Source organism: Oryx dammah, unplaced genomic scaffold, assembly GCF_014754425.2.
Source record: "Oryx dammah isolate SB20612 unplaced genomic scaffold, SCBI_Odam_1.1 HiC_scaffold_17, whole genome shotgun sequence".
NCBI classification, from domain to species: domain Eukaryota; kingdom Metazoa; phylum Chordata; class Mammalia; order Artiodactyla; family Bovidae; genus Oryx; species Oryx dammah.
Window position 1 is genome coordinate 54,333,509 of NW_024070201.1, and position 20,883 is coordinate 54,354,391.

At 42.1% G+C, this 20,883-nt stretch overlaps 2 protein-coding genes and 2 long non-coding RNA genes across 4 annotated transcripts in view; 2 read left to right on the forward strand and 2 right to left on the reverse strand.

The window, feature by feature from the left end:
- MYO7A (myosin VIIA) overlaps nt 1-9,096 on the forward strand; it is a 100,501-nt gene extending 91,405 nt beyond the window's left edge. Inside the window, exons 44-48 of the mRNA XM_040258913.1 lie at nt 55-240; nt 594-710; nt 1,737-1,820; nt 2,713-2,832; nt 8,458-9,096. Of these exons, the coding sequence (XP_040114847.1) occupies nt 55-240; nt 594-710; nt 1,737-1,820; nt 2,713-2,832; nt 8,458-8,547 (597 nt within the window). The 3' untranslated portion in view covers nt 8,548-9,096. The remainder of the gene's footprint in view (nt 1-54; nt 241-593; nt 711-1,736; nt 1,821-2,712; nt 2,833-8,457) is intronic.
- Nucleotides 7,233-16,496, reverse strand: LOC120876825. Its single transcript, XR_005724216.1, has 3 exons — nt 16,486-16,496; nt 9,182-9,186; nt 7,233-7,336 (listed from the first exon to the last, which is right to left on the reverse strand). It is a non-coding gene; the product is annotated as an uncharacterized LOC120876825 (long non-coding RNA).
- On the forward strand, nt 12,309-18,184 carry LOC120876827. The gene is made up of 2 exons (XR_005724217.1): nt 12,309-16,258; nt 17,850-18,184. It is a non-coding gene; the product is annotated as an uncharacterized LOC120876827 (long non-coding RNA).
- A 1,038-nt stretch (nt 18,185-19,222) lies between these two features.
- LOC120875959 (glycerophosphodiester phosphodiesterase domain-containing protein 4-like) overlaps nt 19,223-20,883 on the reverse strand; it is an 83,340-nt gene continuing 81,679 nt past the window's right edge. The window contains exon 12 of the mRNA XM_040257697.1: nt 19,223-19,309. Within this exon, the coding sequence (XP_040113631.1) occupies nt 19,223-19,309 (87 nt within the window). The remainder of the gene's footprint in view (nt 19,310-20,883) is intronic.

A 20,883-nucleotide genomic window follows, 5' to 3' on the forward strand; every position in this document is an offset into this window, starting at 1 on the left:
AAGCCTGCTTCCTCCAGGTGCCTCCATGCCTGTGACCTTCTCTGTCTCTGGCAGGAGTTGCCCAAGTACCTCCGAGGCTACCACAAGTGCACGCGGGAAGAGGTGCTGCAGCTGGGGGCACTCATCTATAGGGTCAAGTTTGAGGAGGACAAGTCCTACTTCCCCAGTATCCCCAAGCTGCTCCGGGAGCTGGTGCCCCAGGACCTCATCCGGCAGGTCTCGCCTGACGACTGGAAGCGGGTGAGCACAGAGGGAGACAGTAGGAACAGGCCTCCCGCTTCCGAATGGGTCTCTGGACACCCCAGGGTCAAGGGGGCAGGTGCTGGACAGTAGCCCAGGGAAGTATCTCTTGTGACCCCTGTAAATTCAGCTGGTCACTTTGCAGCAATTTGTCTGGTCCTGGTTACTAAGGTGACCTGGTTTTCCTTGATACTGTTTGGCCTGCTTGCTTTGGGGAGGGAAGGGCTGTCAGGAGTCCATTAACTGGTATTAGTGGGAGACTGCCTGGCCCTCCATGCCCATGACAGCTGCTGACAGTGCAGAGGGGGCAGGACTGGCAGGGGAGAGGGCTCTGACCCACCCTCCCTCTGCAGTCCATCGTTGCCTATTTCAACAAGCACGCGGGGAAGTCCAAGGAGGAGGCCAAGCTGGCCTTCCTGAAGCTCATCTTCAAGTGGCCCACCTTCGGCTCAGCCTTCTTTGAGGTGAAGGTATGCTGTGGGTGGGTGATTCTCAGAGAGGGGGAGGGGAACCACATGTTACCAGGACTCCACCCCATGACTTGGGGAGACTACAATGCTCTCTGCCACCTGCCTGGCACTGAAAGGAGGAAATGACCCTCAGCTTTGTCTCAGCTAGGTGTCTCAGCTAAGTACTGGGCCCTGGGCTCAGTCCTAGGACACTGAGGAGCCAGCACCTCGCCTGGCAGGGGAGGCAGATGTGGACAAAGGTCAGAGTAATAGAGGATGACCTGTGCTGTATGACAGTGGGGAGCCCTCATGGAGGTTGCAGAGCCTGGGAGGCCCAACCACACTGTGAAGGCTGAGAAGGCTTCCTGGGAGAGGCAACACCTGAGTTTTCCAGGGAGACCCTGGGGGCAGTGTTCCTGGCAGACAGTCTGGCCTGAGCAAAGACCCAGAAGTGTGAGAGCTCAGGCATGGGCCGGAAGAGCAAGTGGGTGAGTGTGGATGGGCATGAGGTGTGAGGCGAGCAGACTGTGGCGAGAGGCAGGTAGGTTTCCTCCTGCAGGTGGTGCCCAGCCCTGGAGGGTTTTGAACAGGGCTGATGGGACCAGAGGCAGGAGAATGGAGAAGAGACTGGCACGAGGGGATGGGCATGAGGCGTGAGGGGCAGGTCACAATGGAGAGGAGTGTGGCCTCACGACACACCTGGGATGGGTGTCACAGCTTAGCTGTGCAAGAGAGGTAGGCAAGTGCATCTGGAGGCAAGTATAGGGTTCAAGGAGGTCTTTTAAAGATGAGAGGCTTTAGAGCTGAGAGAGAGAGAGACCTCAGGGACTCCCAGAGAAGAGGACAGAAGGGATGAAACTCTTGCCGGTTGCTGGGGACCCATGAAAGGATTCAGGGTAGCGCTGAGGACCCAGAAGAGGCAGAAACTTGAGGTTGTGGTGGGAGAGGCAGACTTAAGCCCAGCTGGGGGCAGCTTTATTTCTCCCCAAATGTACAAAATATTTCCTGCTCTGGGTTCCCCATCTGATTTTTTTTTTTTTAAACTAGCAAACTACAGAGCCAAACTTTCCTGAGATCCTCTTAATTGCCATCAACAAGTATGGGGTCAGCCTCATTGATCCCAGAACCAAGGTGAGCAGTGACAGGGAAGAGCAGGTAAGGGGGGGCTTTTCTGTGATTTCTGTCCTTTCTAACAAAGGACACCAGAACCAAACTTTAAGACACTCTGTCAGCTACCAATATCCTCACTTCATCTACCCTCCTGACCACATGTCTTGAGAGGCTGTCCATGTTTGCTGTGTCTACTTCCTTACCTCTCATCTCTCCATCAAAAGTGCTCTCTGAGTTACTAACGAAGTCCTCACTATGAAATCCATTCAGCTCTTTAGTGCGTGGCTTTCCAGCATCATCAGACACTACCAAGCCCTCCCCCTCTCCAGAATGCTCTCTGCCCACAATTGGTCAGGTGGCAGGCTGTGCTGGGGCAACTGATGCTCAGATGTGTGGGCTGAGCAGGTCCTACCACTGACACAGGACAGCACAACGGGGGCTGCTGGCGAAGGGGGCAATGACCACCATCTTCCGCTTGGACCCCCGGGCCCACTCACCTGGTTTTCTTCGCCTCTCCCTTGGTGTCCCTCTCAGGCACTTCCCTGGGCTGCTTCTCTACCCAGCGCATATACTGTGTTCTGCAAAGCTGTGTCTTCCTGTCTCCCTCCTTCAACTCCACTGGATCATCTCATCTGGGACTACAGTTTCAGTTTCCTCATCCTCTTAAAATCTCCAATTCCAGCCCCACACATGTGATAACCTCCTGGGCTTCCTTGGTTGTCCCACTAGCTGGTCCCAGCCGAGGCCTGCCTCCCACAGCAGCTTCACTGCACAGCTGGCCTCTACGCTCTTGCTCCTTGCCTTGTCTGAGGGCCTGAGGTCCTTTGTGTGGGTGGTGTCTGTGGGCTGGAGCTGAGGGGAGTGAGGTCAGATGGTTCAGATGTGCAGCCTCAGATTCTCTCTGCTCCCCTAGGACATCCTGACCACTCACCCCTTCACCAAGATCTCCAACTGGAGCAGCGGCAACACCTACTTCCACATCACCATTGGGAACCTGGTGCGGGGGAGCAAGCTCCTCTGTGAGACGTCACTGGTGAGAGCTCTTCCTTCCAGGCCTGGGGTGCTCCCCAGCCCTGCCTTCCCTCCATCCTCCCAGTCCCTGCAACAAACAGGAGGAATGTGCTGTCTGGTCTGCAGTCAGGATCAAGGGTCAGGTTGGGGCTAAGATCAGGTCAGATTAGGTCTGGGGAATCGGTTTATTAATCTAGAGATGAGAAACAGACCATCCACTCAGTAACTATGTCCCAGTGCCTTTAATATGTAGGGATCGAACCTTTGGCCATTGAGGTCAACAGCAGAGCTGTTAGCAATGAGGCCTCCTAGACTGAGCTCAGCTGGCACAGCCTTCAGAAACCCCTACCTGTGGGAGTGACCATAATCATAACATTTACTGCTGTAGAGTTAATTGTACTGTACATTCTATTTGAGGCAACAATAGTCCTAACACTTATCATCTGATGAGGTAATCAAACAGAACACCCGAATGCAGCCCTGTATGTTTTATTCTATACACTTAGTAGGAGCTCTCTCACTATATCCAAAATGTTACAGGCTCCCTAAATTTCTTAACACTTCAGTACTGAACTCAAGCAATATCTGATTCTTGATCTAATGTCTTCACATGACTAGCATGCCTTTATGGTAAAAATACCACTCTAGGGCCTTCATTTTTGATTACCCAAAGCACGTGTAGAAGCCCCCATTGCAGGTTCCGTAGTACTTGCAGCCATATCACTGAAACTTGGCGGTTATGGCATATTATGAATTGTAACAACACTAAATCCACTAACAGATTTTACAGTATACCCTTTTCTCATATTATCCCTATAATTATAACCAGTTCAATTTGCTTATATCAAACAGATCAAAATCACTCATCGCATATTCTTCCACCAGCCACCTGGCACTTGTTATTGTAGCTATTCTTATCCAAACACCTTGAAGTTATACAGGAGCTACCACTCTAATAATTGCCCATGGCTTTACATCATCCATAAGATTCTGCTTAACAAATTCACATTATGAATGAATTCACAGCCAAACAATAACCTTAGCCTGAGGCCTACAAACATTCCTCCCAATAATAGCTACCTGATGATGGTTAGCAAGTCTGACAAATTTACCTCTACCCCAGCCATTAGTCTGATTGGAGGGCTATTTGTAGTAATAGCATCCTTCTCATGCTCAACTATTACAATTACTCTAATAGGAATTAGTATAGTAATTCCTGCCTTATACTCCATATACATACTAATCATAATATAACAAGGCAAATACACACATTACATTAGTAACATCTTACAATCTTTTACACAAGAAAATGCCCTCATTAACGCTTCATACTTTACTTCTCTACTTTTATCACTAAATCCCCAAGTAGGGGATTTAGGCCCCTTGTACTGTAAGTGTAGTTTTAAAAAATACTAGGTTGTGAATCTAGAGACAGAAGATTTAGCCTTATTTACCAAGAAAGTATGTAAGAACTGCTGTCAGCAATATCTGATTCTTGATCTAATGTCTTCACATGACTAGCATGCATTTATGGTAAAAATACTATGTAACATGACTTTTTCAAATTTTTAAAGGATAGTAGTTATCCATTGGTCTTCAGGAACCAAAAAATTGGTGCAACTACAAATAAAAGTAATAAATTTTCCTTTCACATGAATTACATTATTTATATTAATACCAATTATAACAAATATCAACCAATAAGAGTGATAGTATCCATTATCTCATATGGGTTTATTAGTAGTATAATCCCAATAATAATAATCTCTTGGCCTGAATGAATGACTATCTCAAACTGATACTGACTCACTATCCAAACTCTCAAATTATCACTCAGCTTCTAAATAGACTATTTTTCAATAATATTCATACCAGTAGCATTGTTTGTTACACGATCCATCATAGAATTCTCAATATGATACCTATACTCAGATCCTAATGTCAGTGGATTCCTCACATCTTTACTCCTTTTATCGCAATACTAATTCTTGTTATTGCTAATAAACTTTACAGCTTTTCATTGGACGTGAGGGTGTTGGAATGATCTTTCGTGCTTATTGGGTGATGAAACAGATGAACAGATGCACATACAGTTGCTCTCCAAGCAACTCTGTATAGCTGTATTGGAGCTACCAGATTTGTTATAGCAACAGCAGGATTTCTGATAACTTAAATGCATGAGATCTTCAACAAGTCTTTATGCTCCAACTAAATCACTCGAATCTACCCCTACTAGGACTGATACTAGCTGCAACTGGAAAATCCGCCCAACTTGGCCTCCACCCAGGACTGTAGTCCCTCAGCATCAGGAGGCCCTACCCCTGTCTCAGCCCTGCTCCACTCAAGCACAGTAGTGGTAGCAGGTATTTTCTTACTCATCCACTTTTATCCTTTAACAGAAAATAATAAATTTATTCAAATAGTAACTGTTTAGGGCAATATGCACTCTTACCCAGAATGTTAAAAAAACATTGCTGCTTTTTCCATTTCAAGCCAACTAGGCCTATAATAGTAACAACTGGCATTAATCCACTCTCCCTAGCATTTCTCCATATCTGCACATATGCTTTCTTTAAAGTCATGTTATTGATATGCTCACATAAAATATCCATAAAAATAGGAGGCCTGTTTAAAGCAATACTCTTTATCACAACTGCCTTTACCACTGGCTAGCACTAACAGGAATGCCTTTCCTTGCTGAATTTAAAGATCTGATAATCCAAACTGCTAACATGTCAATACCAGCGCCTGAGCCTGCTAAGTCTAGTTGCCACATCCCTCACAGCTGTCTACAGCACTCGCCTTATCATCTTTGCACTACGAGGACAACCTCGCTTTTCCACCCTAACTTTAATTAATGTAAATAATCCTTTCCTAGTCAGTTCCATCAAAAGTCTATTAATTAGAAGCTGGTTTTATTTTCAACAATACCCCCTCAACAACAATCCCTCAAATAACCTTACCTTATTACTTAAAACCAACTTCCCTTGCCATAACCATTCTAGGTTTTACCTTAGTGCTTGAAATTAATAATACACAGAATTTAAAATTTATTCTTCAAATATATTCAGACTTTCCAATCTCTTAGGGTATTTTCCCTAAGAGGGAAAGTATTATTATACACTGTTTATCGCCCTACTTAAATCTGTCAATAAACCAGAAATCAGCCTGTTGATTAGAAAATATTTTACCAAAAACTACTTCCCTTATTCAGATAAAAATCTCTACATTAGTATCAGACCAAAAAGATCTAATCAAGGTATATTTCCTCATTCCTCATCACCCTCTTCCTAAACACAATTCTATTTAATTACCACGAGTAGTCTCTGTAATAACCACAACACCAATACGCAATGATCAGCCAGTAATAATCACTAATCAAGTACCACAGCTATATAGTGCTGCAGTCCCCATAGCCTCTTCACTAAAAAAACCCAGAATCACTTGCATCATGAATTACCCAATCTCCCAAACCATTAAGCTTAAAACACAACCGAACACTTTCTCATCTTTTAAAACATAAAATACCACTGAAAACTCTGTTATTAAATCTGAAAAAAATGCTCCTAATACAGTCTTTTTGGAGATCCAAACTTCAGGATACTGCTCAGAAGCCATAGCTGTTGTACAACCAAACACCACTAATGCTGTGCTTAGTTGCTCTGTCATGTCTGACTCTTTGCAACCCCATCGACTGTAGCCTGCCAAGTTCTTCTGTCCATGGGGATTCTCCAGGCAAGAATACGGGAGTTGGTTGCCATGCCCCTCCCTCTAGGGGATCTTCCCAATCCAGGGATTGAACCTAGGTCTCCTGCATTACAGGTGGATTCTTTACTGTCTGAGCCACCAGGGACACCCAACACCACTAACATCTCCCCTAAATAAATCCAAAGCCATGACAAACCTAAACAGTGTGTTAAAAAGCAAAGACATCACTTTGCTGGCAAAAGTCCGTATAAAAAGTATTCAAGCAGCTGAGAGCCTGGAAAAGACCCCGATTCTGGGAAAGACTGAGGGCAGGAGGAGAAGAGGGAAACAGATGATGAGATGGTTGGATGGCATCACTTATTCAATGGACATGAATTTGGGCAACCTCCAGGAGATGGTGAGGGACAGGGAGGCCTGGCATGCTGCAGTCCATGGGGTTACAAACAGTCAGACATGACTTGGTGACTGAACAAGAACCACAAATAAATCCAAACACTATTAATCCCCCCCAAAATCCATGAAAATTAACACAATTCCAACATTACCACCCACAATCAACTCAAACCCACCATGAAGGTTTTGAAGAAAAAACCCCACAAAACTAATTACAAAAATAATACTTAAAATATAATGTATGGTATCATTATTCTTACATGGAATCTAACCATGGCCATTGACATGAAAAATCATTATTATTCAACTACAAGAGCACTAATGACCAACACTGAAAAATCATGCCCATTAATAAAAATTATTAACAATGCATTCACTGATCTTCCAGCTCCATCAAACATTTCATCATGATGAAATTTTGGTTCCTAAAAGTTATTTGTTTAGTTTTACAAATCTTAACAGGTTTGTTTCTAGCAATGCACTATGTATTAGACGATAACTGCCTTCTCGTTAGTTACACATATCTGCTGAGATGTAAATTACAGATGAATTGTTCAATACATACATGCAGACAGAGCTTCTGTATTCTTTATCTGCCTATTTATCCTTATAGGATGCAGTCTGTATAATGGATTCTACAGTCTTCTAGAAACATGAAAACATTGGAGTTATCCTGTTATTTACAGTTATAACCACAACATTTATAGGTTTTACACTACCCTGAGGACAAATATCATTTTGGGGGGGCAACAGTTATTTCCAGTCTTCTCTCAGCAATCTCATACGTCAGTATAAACCTTGCTCAATGGATCTGAGGCAGTTTTCCAGCAGATAAAGCAACTCTTACACAATTCTTTCCACTTGATTCTTCCATTTATCATTGCAGCAGTAGCTGCTGTCCATCTACTAATGTTTCACGAAACAGGAGCTAATAATCCCACAGAAATCATCTGATATAGGTAAAATCCCATTTCATTCCTACTATACAATTAAAGACATCCTAGGTGTCTTTTTTTTACTAGTTCTAGAATTAGTATTAGTCCTATTTTCCAATAGTATTAGTCCTATTTTCACCTGATTTATTAGGAGATCCCAACAACTATACCTTGGTAAATCCTCTCAGTACACCACCACACATTTAACCAGAGTGGTGTTTTCTACTTGCATATCCTATGAACAACTCATCAATCCCCAATTAACTAGAAGTACTGGCCCTAATCTTTTCAATCCTAGTCCTAATACCATTCTTCACACATCCAAACAATGAAGTATGACATTCCAACCTCTTATCCAATGTTTATTCTTAGTAGGGATTTGAGCAACCCACAAACTAGCGCCTTAATGTGGGATCACAATAACTTAGAACCCTAGCTATCTGGCTGGATGAATCCATACCTTCAGCTGTGTGGCTGAGCCCAGAGTGGGGCAGATTTGCCTTTGTCCAGGTTTCTGTCCCCTGCAGTTTCCTGGGAGCTGTGTTCTGGGTAAGAGTGGGTGGCTGTGTCCTCCTCGGTGCTCTGTTTTATCTTCTTGCTGCTCTTTCCAGGGCTACAAGATGGATGACCTCCTGACTTCCTATATTAGCCAGATGCTTACGGCCATGAGCAAACAGCGGGGCTCCAGGAGTGGCAAGTGAACAGTGGGAAGGTTGCTCTGGCCCTGTGCCTACTCTTGAGGAAGCAGTTGGCTCAGGACCATCAGCTACCTCTGCATCCAGGGGAAGACCTTGGCTATCCAGGCAGGGAGGCTGAACCAGCTGGCTACCACTGACTGCACCAATGTGGCCTCTGACCCTTTTTGCAGTGAGGTGACCTTGCCGGGATGTAGAACTCCCTCCATCCAGCCTGAAGCACCTGGTTGGTTCTAGTCCTGGCTTGCTGTGACAATCCCAGTTGTAAAAGTGTGTGCTCCTCGGACGTCATTCTTAACTCATACTAGCCCTACCATGTGACCTCTTTTGAGGTCACGGCCCAGAAATGTAACCAAAAGGACGACCTAGTTCTCTGTGCTGGGAACAACCAAACAGATTATCCTGAAACCCAAGGAACTGGCTTAATACCCCTAAGTCCAGGAGCCTCAGCTGGGATGAGGGAGACAGACTGCTTCTAAATATTACAGTGTGAGTGCTGAGCTGCTGTATATCTCCCCTGATGATCTCAGGCATAAAGCCTATGTTATCTTCTGGTCTGGTAGTGTCTTTGCTGGGGGAAGTGGGAGGGGGCAGTGTGTGGGGCCAGAACAGGGCCCTGTGGGGTAGTGGCTTATATAACTCTCTCTGTGGTCTGTGTGTGCAGGATCAAGCTGTCTGGGTTTGGGGGTTGGGGTGCCTGAGCCCATAGTGTGCTGAAAGGGTCTTCAAGGGACAGGCTGGGCCTGGGGTAGGTTGCAGGGAAATGCCGGACGTCAGCCTGGGAGGTGGAGACCTAATTGTGGTTGGCTGGAGATCCAGAGCGGGGACCAGCTTCTGGGCCTTCCCTAGGGCCAGTGGATCCAGAGTGGCCCTTGCATCCTGCCAGAAATGTCTCCTTGGTCCATCAAGAAACCTCCAAGAACCCCAGAAAGCATGCTGCTTTGGGTTAATCCTTATGTCCAGTGGGTGTCTGTAAAATATTACTTTGTGACTAGGATGGAACAATCAAGTTTGGACATGACCTGGGCAGGTCTAGGGGTGAGGGCTTCAGACGGGGAAGGTGTGATGTGGGGGTGGGGCATCCCTCTGGGCTGTGGCTGGGATGAGAGCCTGGAGAAGTGATGGGGGAGAATCCTCTTGCCACTGGCATGTTAGTCATCTGTCCTCGAGACCCCCGATATCCAGCCTGGCCATGGCCAGCCCAGCTCGTTTGCCCTCAAACACTGAAGGGTCTGGGGTCGCCTGCATGTAGGTGGCAAACCACTCCACAGGAAGTGCTGTTACTCTTCTTCCAGATGCCTGTGTGGGAGGCGGTAGGGGCTGTTGTTGAAATGGAGGCCCCAAACCAGACAGCCCTGCTTTCTGAGATGACAGTGCGGCCGTCCGAGGCAGCCCTCCTCCACCAATGTTTACAGGATTCCACTGTCAGCCCAGGATAAACCAGAGCCACAGGGAAGGTACTGTGGTGTCTGCCTCTGCCCATCACCGTATACCTGGGAACATGAGGCCCAGAGAAGGAGCATGAGTAGGTGATGGTCACACTGGTGGAATGCGACTTGCTGTTTCTGACACTGGGGTTTCAGCTCTAGTTTCCCTTGATGGCCAAAGGCCACTGGGTTATGCCCATCACCCCAGTGGGGAATCAGCCAGTGATCAGCTGAGGAAGCACCCCAGGGGCACTGTATGACAGGATATGTGTGTGGGATGAGATCTTTGCCCCTGACCCATGTCCCACACTACTCCTCCTTCTCTGGATGGCATCATTTTGGCACTCATCCCCTAGTCTTTGTCAGTCTGAGTGGCCATGGAGGGGTACAAAGAGTGTATCAATTTCTTTCTGAGTTCCTGAGAAGTTGCCTTTATTTACATGCTGATGTTCACCACAGCCGCTCCTTTAGCAGGGAATATTATGAAGGGTTGGGATGAGACAAATCCTGTCTTACCTGGAGAGCAACCAGCTCTACCTCCAGGATCACATGGTTTTCTCTTTGCTCATCACTTGGAGATGGAAGGCGAGACCAGAAATGGTTTTCCTGAGAGCCTCCCTAGCTCTTCTGCACTTCTTTCTTGACCTCTCTCTACCATCAGTTCACCCTGGGCCCAGAGAGGAAGAAGAAGGAGGAGGAGGCAAGTTGTGGTGAATTCTTCTTTGAAGACAGCCCAAAGGAGAACAGCATTCTGGATGTGGTAGAAACTATCATAAAAGAGGATTATTGGGAGGAGTCAATGGGGAGGGTGGTGGTGTTCAGGTTATGTTTTAGGAGGAGGGTCTTCCATGGAGGGAATTGTTAGTTCATTTGCCTTCATGGTAGGCAATGCAGTTTGCAGTTTGGAGGGTGGCCTGTCTGCTGGCCTCTGAAGTGGGTGCTTGGATGAGTTCAGAGACCAGCTATGTGGCCACAGGTTGTCTAACATCATCCTTGGGATGCATGGTTGGTTTAGTGGTTTCCTTGAGAGCCTCTGGTATAATGGATTTAGAGCCTGGACGTTCCCTTTTGCTTTTGGTTAAATCTAGTGAGTTTCTTCAACTCTCAAAACTTCTTCGTGGAGACTTCTTACACTTGGAGTTTCTGTGGGATAGAAAACAACATAGTTTCCTCCAAAGTCCTTTCTCCAACCCTTGCTGGTCACATGGCAAAATCCTAGTCATCTTGAAAATGTCAGCCCCTCTCTTACCATTTCAGATTCTTTCCGCCTATTTCTCTCCCTACCCAGGCTTTGGGAAGACTTTGCTATGGTCCTCTATTCATCAAGGTGCTGGAGTTTAAGTCTACTGTCTGAGGTTCTAACTCTATGGGAGCTGTCAGAAGGCAGAGATCAATATGTGCTTAAAGTTTGTGCATTTCATAACCACTCCTTCCAAAGCAGTTTGAATAGAAAAATGAAGACATTCTCCATTAAAATGGGAGCTTTTTAAGGACAGAGACTCTGTCTTGCTTGTCACCCCATATACAGTGCTCAGGAGTATCTGTCACACAGTAATTGCTCAAAATACAGCTTTTTTTCTAACTGAATGATAGAAAAAATAGACAATGGAGACTTTTTATAGTAATGCAGCTAGGAAACAGATTCTTATGAAAAACAAGTTAAAAACTGGATAATGTACAAAACCAAGGACACATCTTAAATTTATCTAAGGATTTACTATATAATGAGCAACAGTGGAACTGAAATCTAGGAGAGAGTGAAAATCCTAAAAAGCAAGCCCAGAATTCAGTTACTTTTACCCTGAGTGTAATTTCAGTCTTGAGAAACAGGTGCACGCATGAGTTTCATTTTTTTGTCAACCTCACAGGCAAAAAGGATTTTTATTGCATGTGAATTTATAATTCAATTCCATGACATCCAATATCTATGGTATTAGGTTTTCTTTTTTTTTGATATTAGGTTTTCAAATGCATGAATGTGTTATGTTTCTCCATTTATCTGAGTCTTCTTTTTCTCACTAAACTTTTGTGTTTTCAGTGACCAATCGTCTATCTTCTTTGCAAGGGCTTACAGTATCTTCCTAAAATTCCTATTTATGTTTTTATGCTGTTTTAAATGATGCTATTTCAATTTTTACAGTTTACAACTTTTAACTGATAATGTATCAACATACAGTTGATTTTTTTGTACACTGACCTTGTGTCCTGAGGTACTGCTTCTGCTAAGTTTCTGGTTCTAGTAGGTTGTAGGGGAATATAGAATTTTTTAATGTAAATAATCATATCAGGAGTTTTATTTCTTTCTTTATGCCTGTTGTTTATCTTACTAAACTGGCTAGGATCTCTAGTACAATGCCAAACAGAAATGGCAGATATCCTTGCCTTATTTCTGATCTTAGAGGGAAAATACTGTTCCACTGTTAAAAATGATATTGGCTGGAGGTTTTTGAATAAACATCTCTCATTAGATTGAGAAAGTTTCATTCTAGTCCTAGCTTACTCAGAGCTTTGATCATAAATAGTTGTTAAAATTTGTCAGTTATGTGTTTGTTAATATAGTAGATTAATTTGATTAATTTTCAAATGACATATTCATCTTGTACTGCTGGTATAATTCTCACTTGCTCCAGATGTTTTACCCTCTTTTATATTGATGGATTCAATCTGTTAATGTTTTGTCCAGGATTTTTATGTCTAAGTTCATGAAAGACACTGATCTATAAATTTAGTTCTTATACTATCTTTGTTAGATATCTTTTATGTAAGATTATTGCTGGCCTCAAAGAATCAGCTAGGAAATGTTCCTTTGCCTTCTTTTTCTGAGTTAGTATAAAATTGGTATTATTTTTAAATATTTGATTAACCAGTGAAACTTGTTGGGTCTGGACTTTTCTTTGGGCTATGTTTTTGATACACAGATTTGATTCTGATGGACAGTGGGTTATGACAAATTTTTATTTTTACTTCTCTCAGTTCTGGTAAGTTGTACATTTCAAGGAATTTGTTTACTTCATTTAAATTGTCAAATTTAATGGCTTAAAATGTCTATAATTTTCCTTTATATTTTTAGGATTTGGAGATAGTCCCTCTTTCATTAATCATTCACCCATACAGGCAATCAGATTTTCTCCCTCATTCATTTTACTAAGAATCAATCAAATTTTATTTACCTTTCCTAAGAACTAGCTTTTCACTTAAAAAAAATTTCTCTATTGTTTTGGAGACTCAGACATAGAAAGCAGACTTGTGGACACAGTGGTGGAAGGGGGTGGTGTGAAAAAGGGAGAGTAGCATGTAAACATATGTATTACCATGTATTAAATGGACGGCTGGTAGGGATTTTCTGTGTGATACAGGGAGCTCAAACTGTGACAACCTAAAGGAGTGGGATGGGGTGGGATGGGGTGGGAGGGAGTTTCAACAGGGAGAGGACATATGTATACCTATGGCTGATTCATGTTGATGTATGGCAGAAACCAACACAATATTGTAAAGCAATATCCTCCGATTAAAAATAAATAAAAAAATTTCTCTATTGTTTTATCTTTTCTATTTCATTGCTATTTTTATTATGTCCTTCCTTTCACTTGGAGAAAAATTTACTTTTTAAGATTGTTTCAATATTGATTAAGTGTCTACCTTAACAATCTACCTTCTAACATTTAAAGTTGCAAATTTCCCTCTAAGTTAGACTTTAAACTGTACCTCACAAATTTTGCTGTTGTATATGCATTATCCTTTAAAAATATTTTCCAATTTCCCTTGTGACTAACCCCTTGATTAATGAAATGTTGAAATACATTAATTTTCAGTATTTAGGATTATCTAGATATTTGTTTATAATTTAATTTCTTTTGTGGTCACAGAACAGTGTGTGACTTTGATCTTTTGAAATTTACTGATGACACAGTTAAAATATTTTTATTTTTGGCACCCATAACTAATTACTGTAATTTCAGTAATTTTTACTACTTTTGTTTTTTAATCTTCATATAAGTGATCCACATATTACCTTTATTATATATGTACATTTTCCCGTGAGATTTTTACTTTTGCATGCTCTCTTATCAATTAGTACTATTTCTTTTCAGCTTAAAGAACTCCCTTTAACATTTCTTACAGAACTGGCATAGTGGTGATGAAACTTGCCTAGCTTTTGTTTATCTGGGAAACTCTTGATCTTGCCCTTTCAACTCTTGCTGGGTAGATAATTCTTGGTTGGACATTTTTTTTCTTTTCAGGACTTTGAATATATCATGCCTGTCCTTTCTGGCCTGTATATTTTCTGCTTAAAATATTTGCTGATAGATTTTTGGGATTTCCCTTGTGTGTAACAAGCTGATTTTTGCTTGCTCCTTTAGGATTTCTCTTATCTTTACCTTTTTAAAAAAAGACTATTTAGTAAAATCATATATACACACACATACATACATACACAAACATGTTTCTGTACCCTGACCCTTAGACTCATAATGAGTATGAATGTGGAAGTTTAATATCTTTTAATGGATACATTGTATTTCATCAACTAAGAGAATGCTCATACTGTACTATGGTTGAATGTTTGGATTATTTCCTTTTAAAAAAATTTAATTGGAAAATAACTGCTTTACAATGTTGTATTGGTTTCTACCATACAACCACACAAATCAGTCATAATTATGTCTCCCCTCCCTCCCCTCCCCTTACCATTTTAACTGTAATGTGTCTTGGTGTGTGTCTTTTTGGGTTCATCTTATTTGGAACTTTCTGGGCTTCTTGCATCTGAATATCTGCTTTCTTCCCCATATTAGGAAAGTGTTCATCCACTTTTTCTTCATTTAATTTTTCTGGCTCTTTCTCTCTCTCTCCTCCTTCTAGAAGCCCTATAATGTGAATACTATTATACTTGATGCAATCTCAAATGTCTCATCACATATCTTCACTTTTTAAAATTCTTTTTTCATTTTGCTGCTCTGTCTGGGTGAGTTACATTTTTTTTTTTGTCTTCCAGCTTACAGATGCATTCTTCTTCCTCATCCATTCTGCTGTTTAACCCTTCTAATGTATTTTTCAGTTCAGTTATAACTACTGTTTGGTACTTTCTTATACTTTTTATCTTTCTGATGAAGTTTGTACTGTTCTTCCATCTTTCCCCCCAAGATCAGTGATCACACTTATGACCATTAATTTTAACTCTTTAGCAGGTAGATTGCTTATCCCTATTTCATTTAGTTCCTTTGCTGAGGTTTGGTCTTGTTCTTTTGTTTGGAACGTATTTCTCTATCCCCTCATTTTGCTTAATTCTGTGTCCAGGTATGAGGTAAATCGGCAATCTCTTCTAGATTTGTTTTATGGCTTGCTGTGTGGTCTATTTTGGCAAATATGCCATGTACATTAGAAAATGTTGGTATTCTGCAGTTGAATATAATATTTTCTGTCAATTAGAAAACTGATAGAAAATAGAAAAATTATAATATTTTCTGTCAAGTTCTCTGAAAGTATTCCGATATCCTTTCTGATTTTATTTTTTGTGCGTTGTTCTTTCAGGTGATGGGAGAAGAATCTTAAAATCTCTGAGTGTGACTTCTTTCAGTTTCTTTTTTAATGTGTTTTGATGCTTGGCTCTTAAGTATATAATCTACAGTGTCTTCCTGATATAGCAACTGTTTATCATTATGAAATCTTTAGTAATGCTCCATGTTTTGAAGTTTTCAGATATTATTTCTTAAGCTTATTTTTATATGGCATATTATTTTCCATCCTTTTGGTTTTACTTTATTTATGTTTTTATATTTTAAGTATTTCTTTTGTAGACAGCATATGTTTGGGTCCTCCTTTCTTCTGTCCAGTCTGACATTCCCTACTCTTGGTTTTGAGAATTTGTTTCATTTATATTTATGTAATTAATAAAATGGTTGAATTTATGACATGTTTCAACTTGTTTTCTATTTGTTTTGTGTGTTGTTTTGTTTCCTTTGTTCTTTTTCTCCTCAATCCATCTGTTACAAGAGATATTCTTCTGCTGGCTTTGAAGAAGTAAGATGCTATGTTGTGAGAAAACCTTATAACTGGGAACTGGAGGTAGTCTCTAGGCTCTTAGAGCAAAACTCTTTCAAGAATGATTTAGAAAACATGGATGGCTTTATACTTGTAAAGAACTAAATTCTGCCAATGACCAGTGAACTTGGAAGAGGACTCTGTGTCTCAGATGAGATTACAGTCCAGGCCAACATCTTGATGTTATCCTATTGAGACCTTATGCAGAGGACCCAACAAAACAATGCCTGGACTCCTGGTCCATATAAACTGTAAGATGATAGATTTGTGTTGTTTTGAGCTGCTAGGTTTCTGTTAATTTGTTACACAGCAATTAAAAACTAACCATATAGTAATAGAATATTATCCAAAAAGAAGCATAAAAATTAAATAGGATAAAGGACTTCCCTGGTGGTCCAGTGGCTAAGACTCCCCACTCCCAATGCAGGGGGTCCAGGTTCACTCCCTGGGCAGGGAACTAGATCTGACATGCCACAACTAAGAATTTGCAAGGCATAACTAAAGATCACATGTGCTACAGCTATGACCCAGTGCAGTCAAAAGAAAAAAAATTAAAAAAATTAATAGGTTAAAAATAAAAATAAATGGTCTGGATAACAGGAATCCCAGAAAGAGAGTAGTGGGAGAAAATTATTTGAAAAAATACAGACAGAACATTTATTTTCTTACTGATCTAAGAAATTTAGCAAACGTTAAGCAGATAAAAACACTCACATATATGAGGTCGGACCCGGGGGCCATGATGGGCCGCCCCTCCTCTCCCTCCCGCCAGCGAGAAAGTCCCTCACGGAGGATCCTCCCAGATCCCGGGGACCAATGACAGCACACTCCGCCAGCTAAAGCCACCCCGCCCTAGCTGCATGAACCGCGATGCCTCAGCTGCATAGAGAAACCTATCAGCTCGCGACGCCGTGAACCAGCAACCTATCCAAACCCCCATCCGCTAGCCCAGCCATCCCTCGCGGCGTGCATATATAAACAAACTTCCAACACAGCCTGGGCACGCGGATTTCCTCGACCTGCCCCGTTCGGGTCCAGGAACCCCGCCCGGGAGCGCTTTGCCATTAAAGTTTGTTAGACATTTTTTGGTGTACCTGGTCGTCTTTTACCTAACAACATACACTAAGGTAAACCATAATTCAGAACTGTGAGAAAAATCAACTTCTGTTGTTTAAGGCACCCAGTCCTTGGTACTTCATTTTGGAAGCCCTAGTTTACTAATAAACTACTAAAAATCATAAGGCAGCTGGAACACAGCCTTCAGTCATCTTAATAGCCAGCAGAGTGATCTTTTTAAAATCCATAAAACAGAGTCACTGGAGATCACTCTATATCTTAAGAAATTTGAGTCATTTTGGTTAAAACATTCAACTTTATATTAGGAAAGACCACTGCTCTTCAAAGTTCTGAATTTATTTCTTCATGGTCTCTATGGACCCATTCCTACAACTCTTAAGTAATGTATGTGTTGAACACTGACAGCTGGTACACAGCATCTCAAGATCTTTACCACTGTTCATAAGAAGTTAAATTAATTCATGATTTTGTGACTGTACCAACCTTACTAAGGCTTCAAGAGCTATGGGAGGAAACTGTATTATGAACTGCTTCCTAACTGGTTTTCTCTCTGACCAAACCAGTAACTCACTATGTGACTATCTCTACAATCTCCTAAATAATAAACTCTAGCTTCTCTTCCCTTACTGGACCTATCTCACTCAGTCCTGAGTTATTTTGCTGAATAATATGTTATTATGCTATTCTATCCTTTTACCCAGAAGTTTAAGCATATTGCTCCCTTGTTTGAAACTCATTTGTCATTTCCTGATTGTTTATATGCAGAGCCTAGACTCTAGTCCAGAATTCCAGGATCTCAGCAATTTTCTCCAACTTCCAACGTAATCACAACTGGAGCCACAAAAAGCACATTCAGCCCCGATGAGCATGGCAGCTTCCCTGTCCTGGTCCCAGATGCCTGAACCAAAGATGTCAACTGCTATACCTTTGCCTGCTTCCTCACTGGTTCTCTGTGGGCCAGAGCTCTGTTCTTTTGAGCTGCCCTCCACAGAGAGCTTTCAGTCTTTCTCAGAGTGCCTGACACAAAGTGGGTGCTCAATAATAATTGTGATGAATGAATACATGAACAAGAGAGCAAATAAACAACCACATTAAAAATCTTCCAAGGAGTCTCACTGCTTAAGAGAAGAAAGTCCACAATGAATCTGGATATTAAGGGCCCCTTAGTATCTGTGCCCAGCCTATTTTTCCCAGCTTCTCACTGGTTCCCACCCCCTGATTTTCAGACTCCTTCAATTCTTGTCAGGAACATTAAAGGCAGGCCCTGCCTCCTGGAGGCAATGGGTAGGGATGAAGAGATGGGAGGGTGCTAGGCCTCTGACTTTACCTGTGTAACTGGTGATACCTTGGAGGATTTTTTCACTCTGGCTTTCTCGCAACCTAGAAGGAAGCAGTGTTCATGAGCCTCACAGACCTCTTTCAAAGCGACAATAGTAACAGGCAATGGACAGAAAAGAACATTACCCAGTCAAATGCTACCTTAGGCAGAGGGTTTGTAGCATCCTCTCTGAAAAGATAACTCAAATGAAATGATGGGCATGATGAGGTCTAAGGAACCATGGTCCCTTCTAGCTAAAATTCTTCTACCAGATGTCCCCTCCCCCACCCTGAACCTTGTAATCTTGTAGCATTTTCCCTCAAGAATTCTCAAATGTCATTTTTTTTTTGGACAGATAAAAAGACTACGGTTTTGAAAGGGGCAGTGATTTTCCCACAGTCACCCAGCAACTAAAGGAAAAGCCAGGACTAAAACCCAGGCTTCCTGGGGTGTGAGCTTGCCCTTTACACAGCACCTTGCTATGTCCCATCTTGTGGAAGGAGGGGAAGGTGGAGGCACTTGTTCTGAACAATCTTCAGCCCCTCTCCTCTCCCAGCTGATCCACACGGGATCTGTATTAACAGGCTTTGATTAAGCTTTAGTGAGAGTCCTAATTCTTAGAATATGATCTTGTGTTGAGGAGGAAGAAGGGGTGTTAGGGCCTGCAGGCAGCATGAGAAGAAATGGGAAGAAGAAATCCTCTTGTCTCCCTGAGGATTTGCCACGTGGGGTTACAGGAAGAAAATAACTGTTTTTCTTAAATTTCTGTAAAACCATTTATATTTTTGGAAAAAAAACATTTAAAATTACAAATAAATGCTTACCAAATAGAATAAAATATGGCAACAATGAAAACTGCAGAAAGAATATCCAAGAAAATCCACATGAACATATAGAAATCTGGTGTCTGCAAAACAGAAAACACAGTTACAGGAGTTTGCAGCTGGAAGGGATTGTAGCTCATGTGGGTCAAGTCCCTTGCTTGAACCAGGGATGGAGCAGGGGCAGAGCAGGGGGAGGAACCATGATTGCCTGAGTTGGTGTCAAACACAGAGGGTACCCTCTGCTATCCTAACAATCCCCTCTTACGTGTGCCAAGGGCTCTACAAGGGCTAAAACACTGCACACACTTCGTCTTCCTGGACCCTTGACTGAAGTCTGAGGGAGTCCCAGAGATGTCACATAGCAAGTCTATTCTGGACCCAGGACCAGTGCTCTCTGTGTTCATGGCATCTAAATCTACCTAAGCATCAGATTTTAGTAATACAGGTTCCTGGGCCTCATTAGAGACTCAGGAATTAGAATTTTTACTCTCCAGAAACAAGTAATCAGTCTGTGAACCAGAATTTAGGAATCATTCCCCTAAATCACTGTACTTCAAAGAAGCATGTTGAAAATACAATTCTTAACCAAGACTAACATGCCTACTTCTTGAGTCTCCTTGCATAAATCAGCCATTTCACAAAACTCCATCTTCTAGCTTCACTTGCATGAATTTTACATTCCCTGGTTTGATCCTCCCTTTCTACCTTCCTTATTTCACCTCCAATACTACTTGATGGTACTGGCTCTGACATGATTTTTTCTTTCTTATTCCATTTTCCACCCAATCACAAGGTCTTTTCTTGGACTGATTAGTAATGATAATATTAACAACAATAACACAAATGACTGTGATAATGATGAGCACAACTAACATTAATGAGGATTTATAGGAGCTAAGGAAGTGTTATAAGCATGTTAAGGGTATTTGCACAGCAATCCTTTGAACAGATCTAGTAGGCAGGTACAGTAGAAGCTTTTAACCAAGTTCCACTAATCTAAGGCTCCTAATGCCCTATGGTGGAGAAGAAAATGGCAACCCACTCCAGTATTCTTTCCTAGAGAATCCCGTGGACAGAGGAGCCTGGTGGGCTGCTGTCCATAGGGTCACACAGAGTCAGACACCACTGAGGCAACTTAGCAGCAGCAGCAATGCCCTGTGGGAACCTGAGCAATGCCTTGGCTTGTTCTAGGATGCCCATTGGGTGTGCTGTACAGTCACTAAGAATCAGTTGTTCTTACTTTCCATATGGCTTTATAACAACTGTACTTGTTATGATTGTGCAATATAATTAAACATTACTCAGATCTGTAAAAATTGAGTAAAAAAAGATGGCATTTTCAAAGGAAACTAAGTTAATGCTTAGAAATACTTGATGATGAAAGGAAAGGTTATTAAAAAATAAACTGCAGGATTTCCCTGGTGGTGCAGTGAGTAAGAATTCGGCTGCCGATGCAGAAGATGTGGGTTCAATCCCTGGGATGAGAAGACCTTCTGGAGGAGGAAATGGCAACCCACTCCAGTAATCTTGTTTGGAGAATCCCATGGACAGAGGAGCCTGGCAGGCTACAGTTCACAGGGTCACACGACTGGGGAACTGAGCACACAGACATGTCAGTGCAGGGGACAAGCATTCAATCCTTGCTCTGGGAAGATTT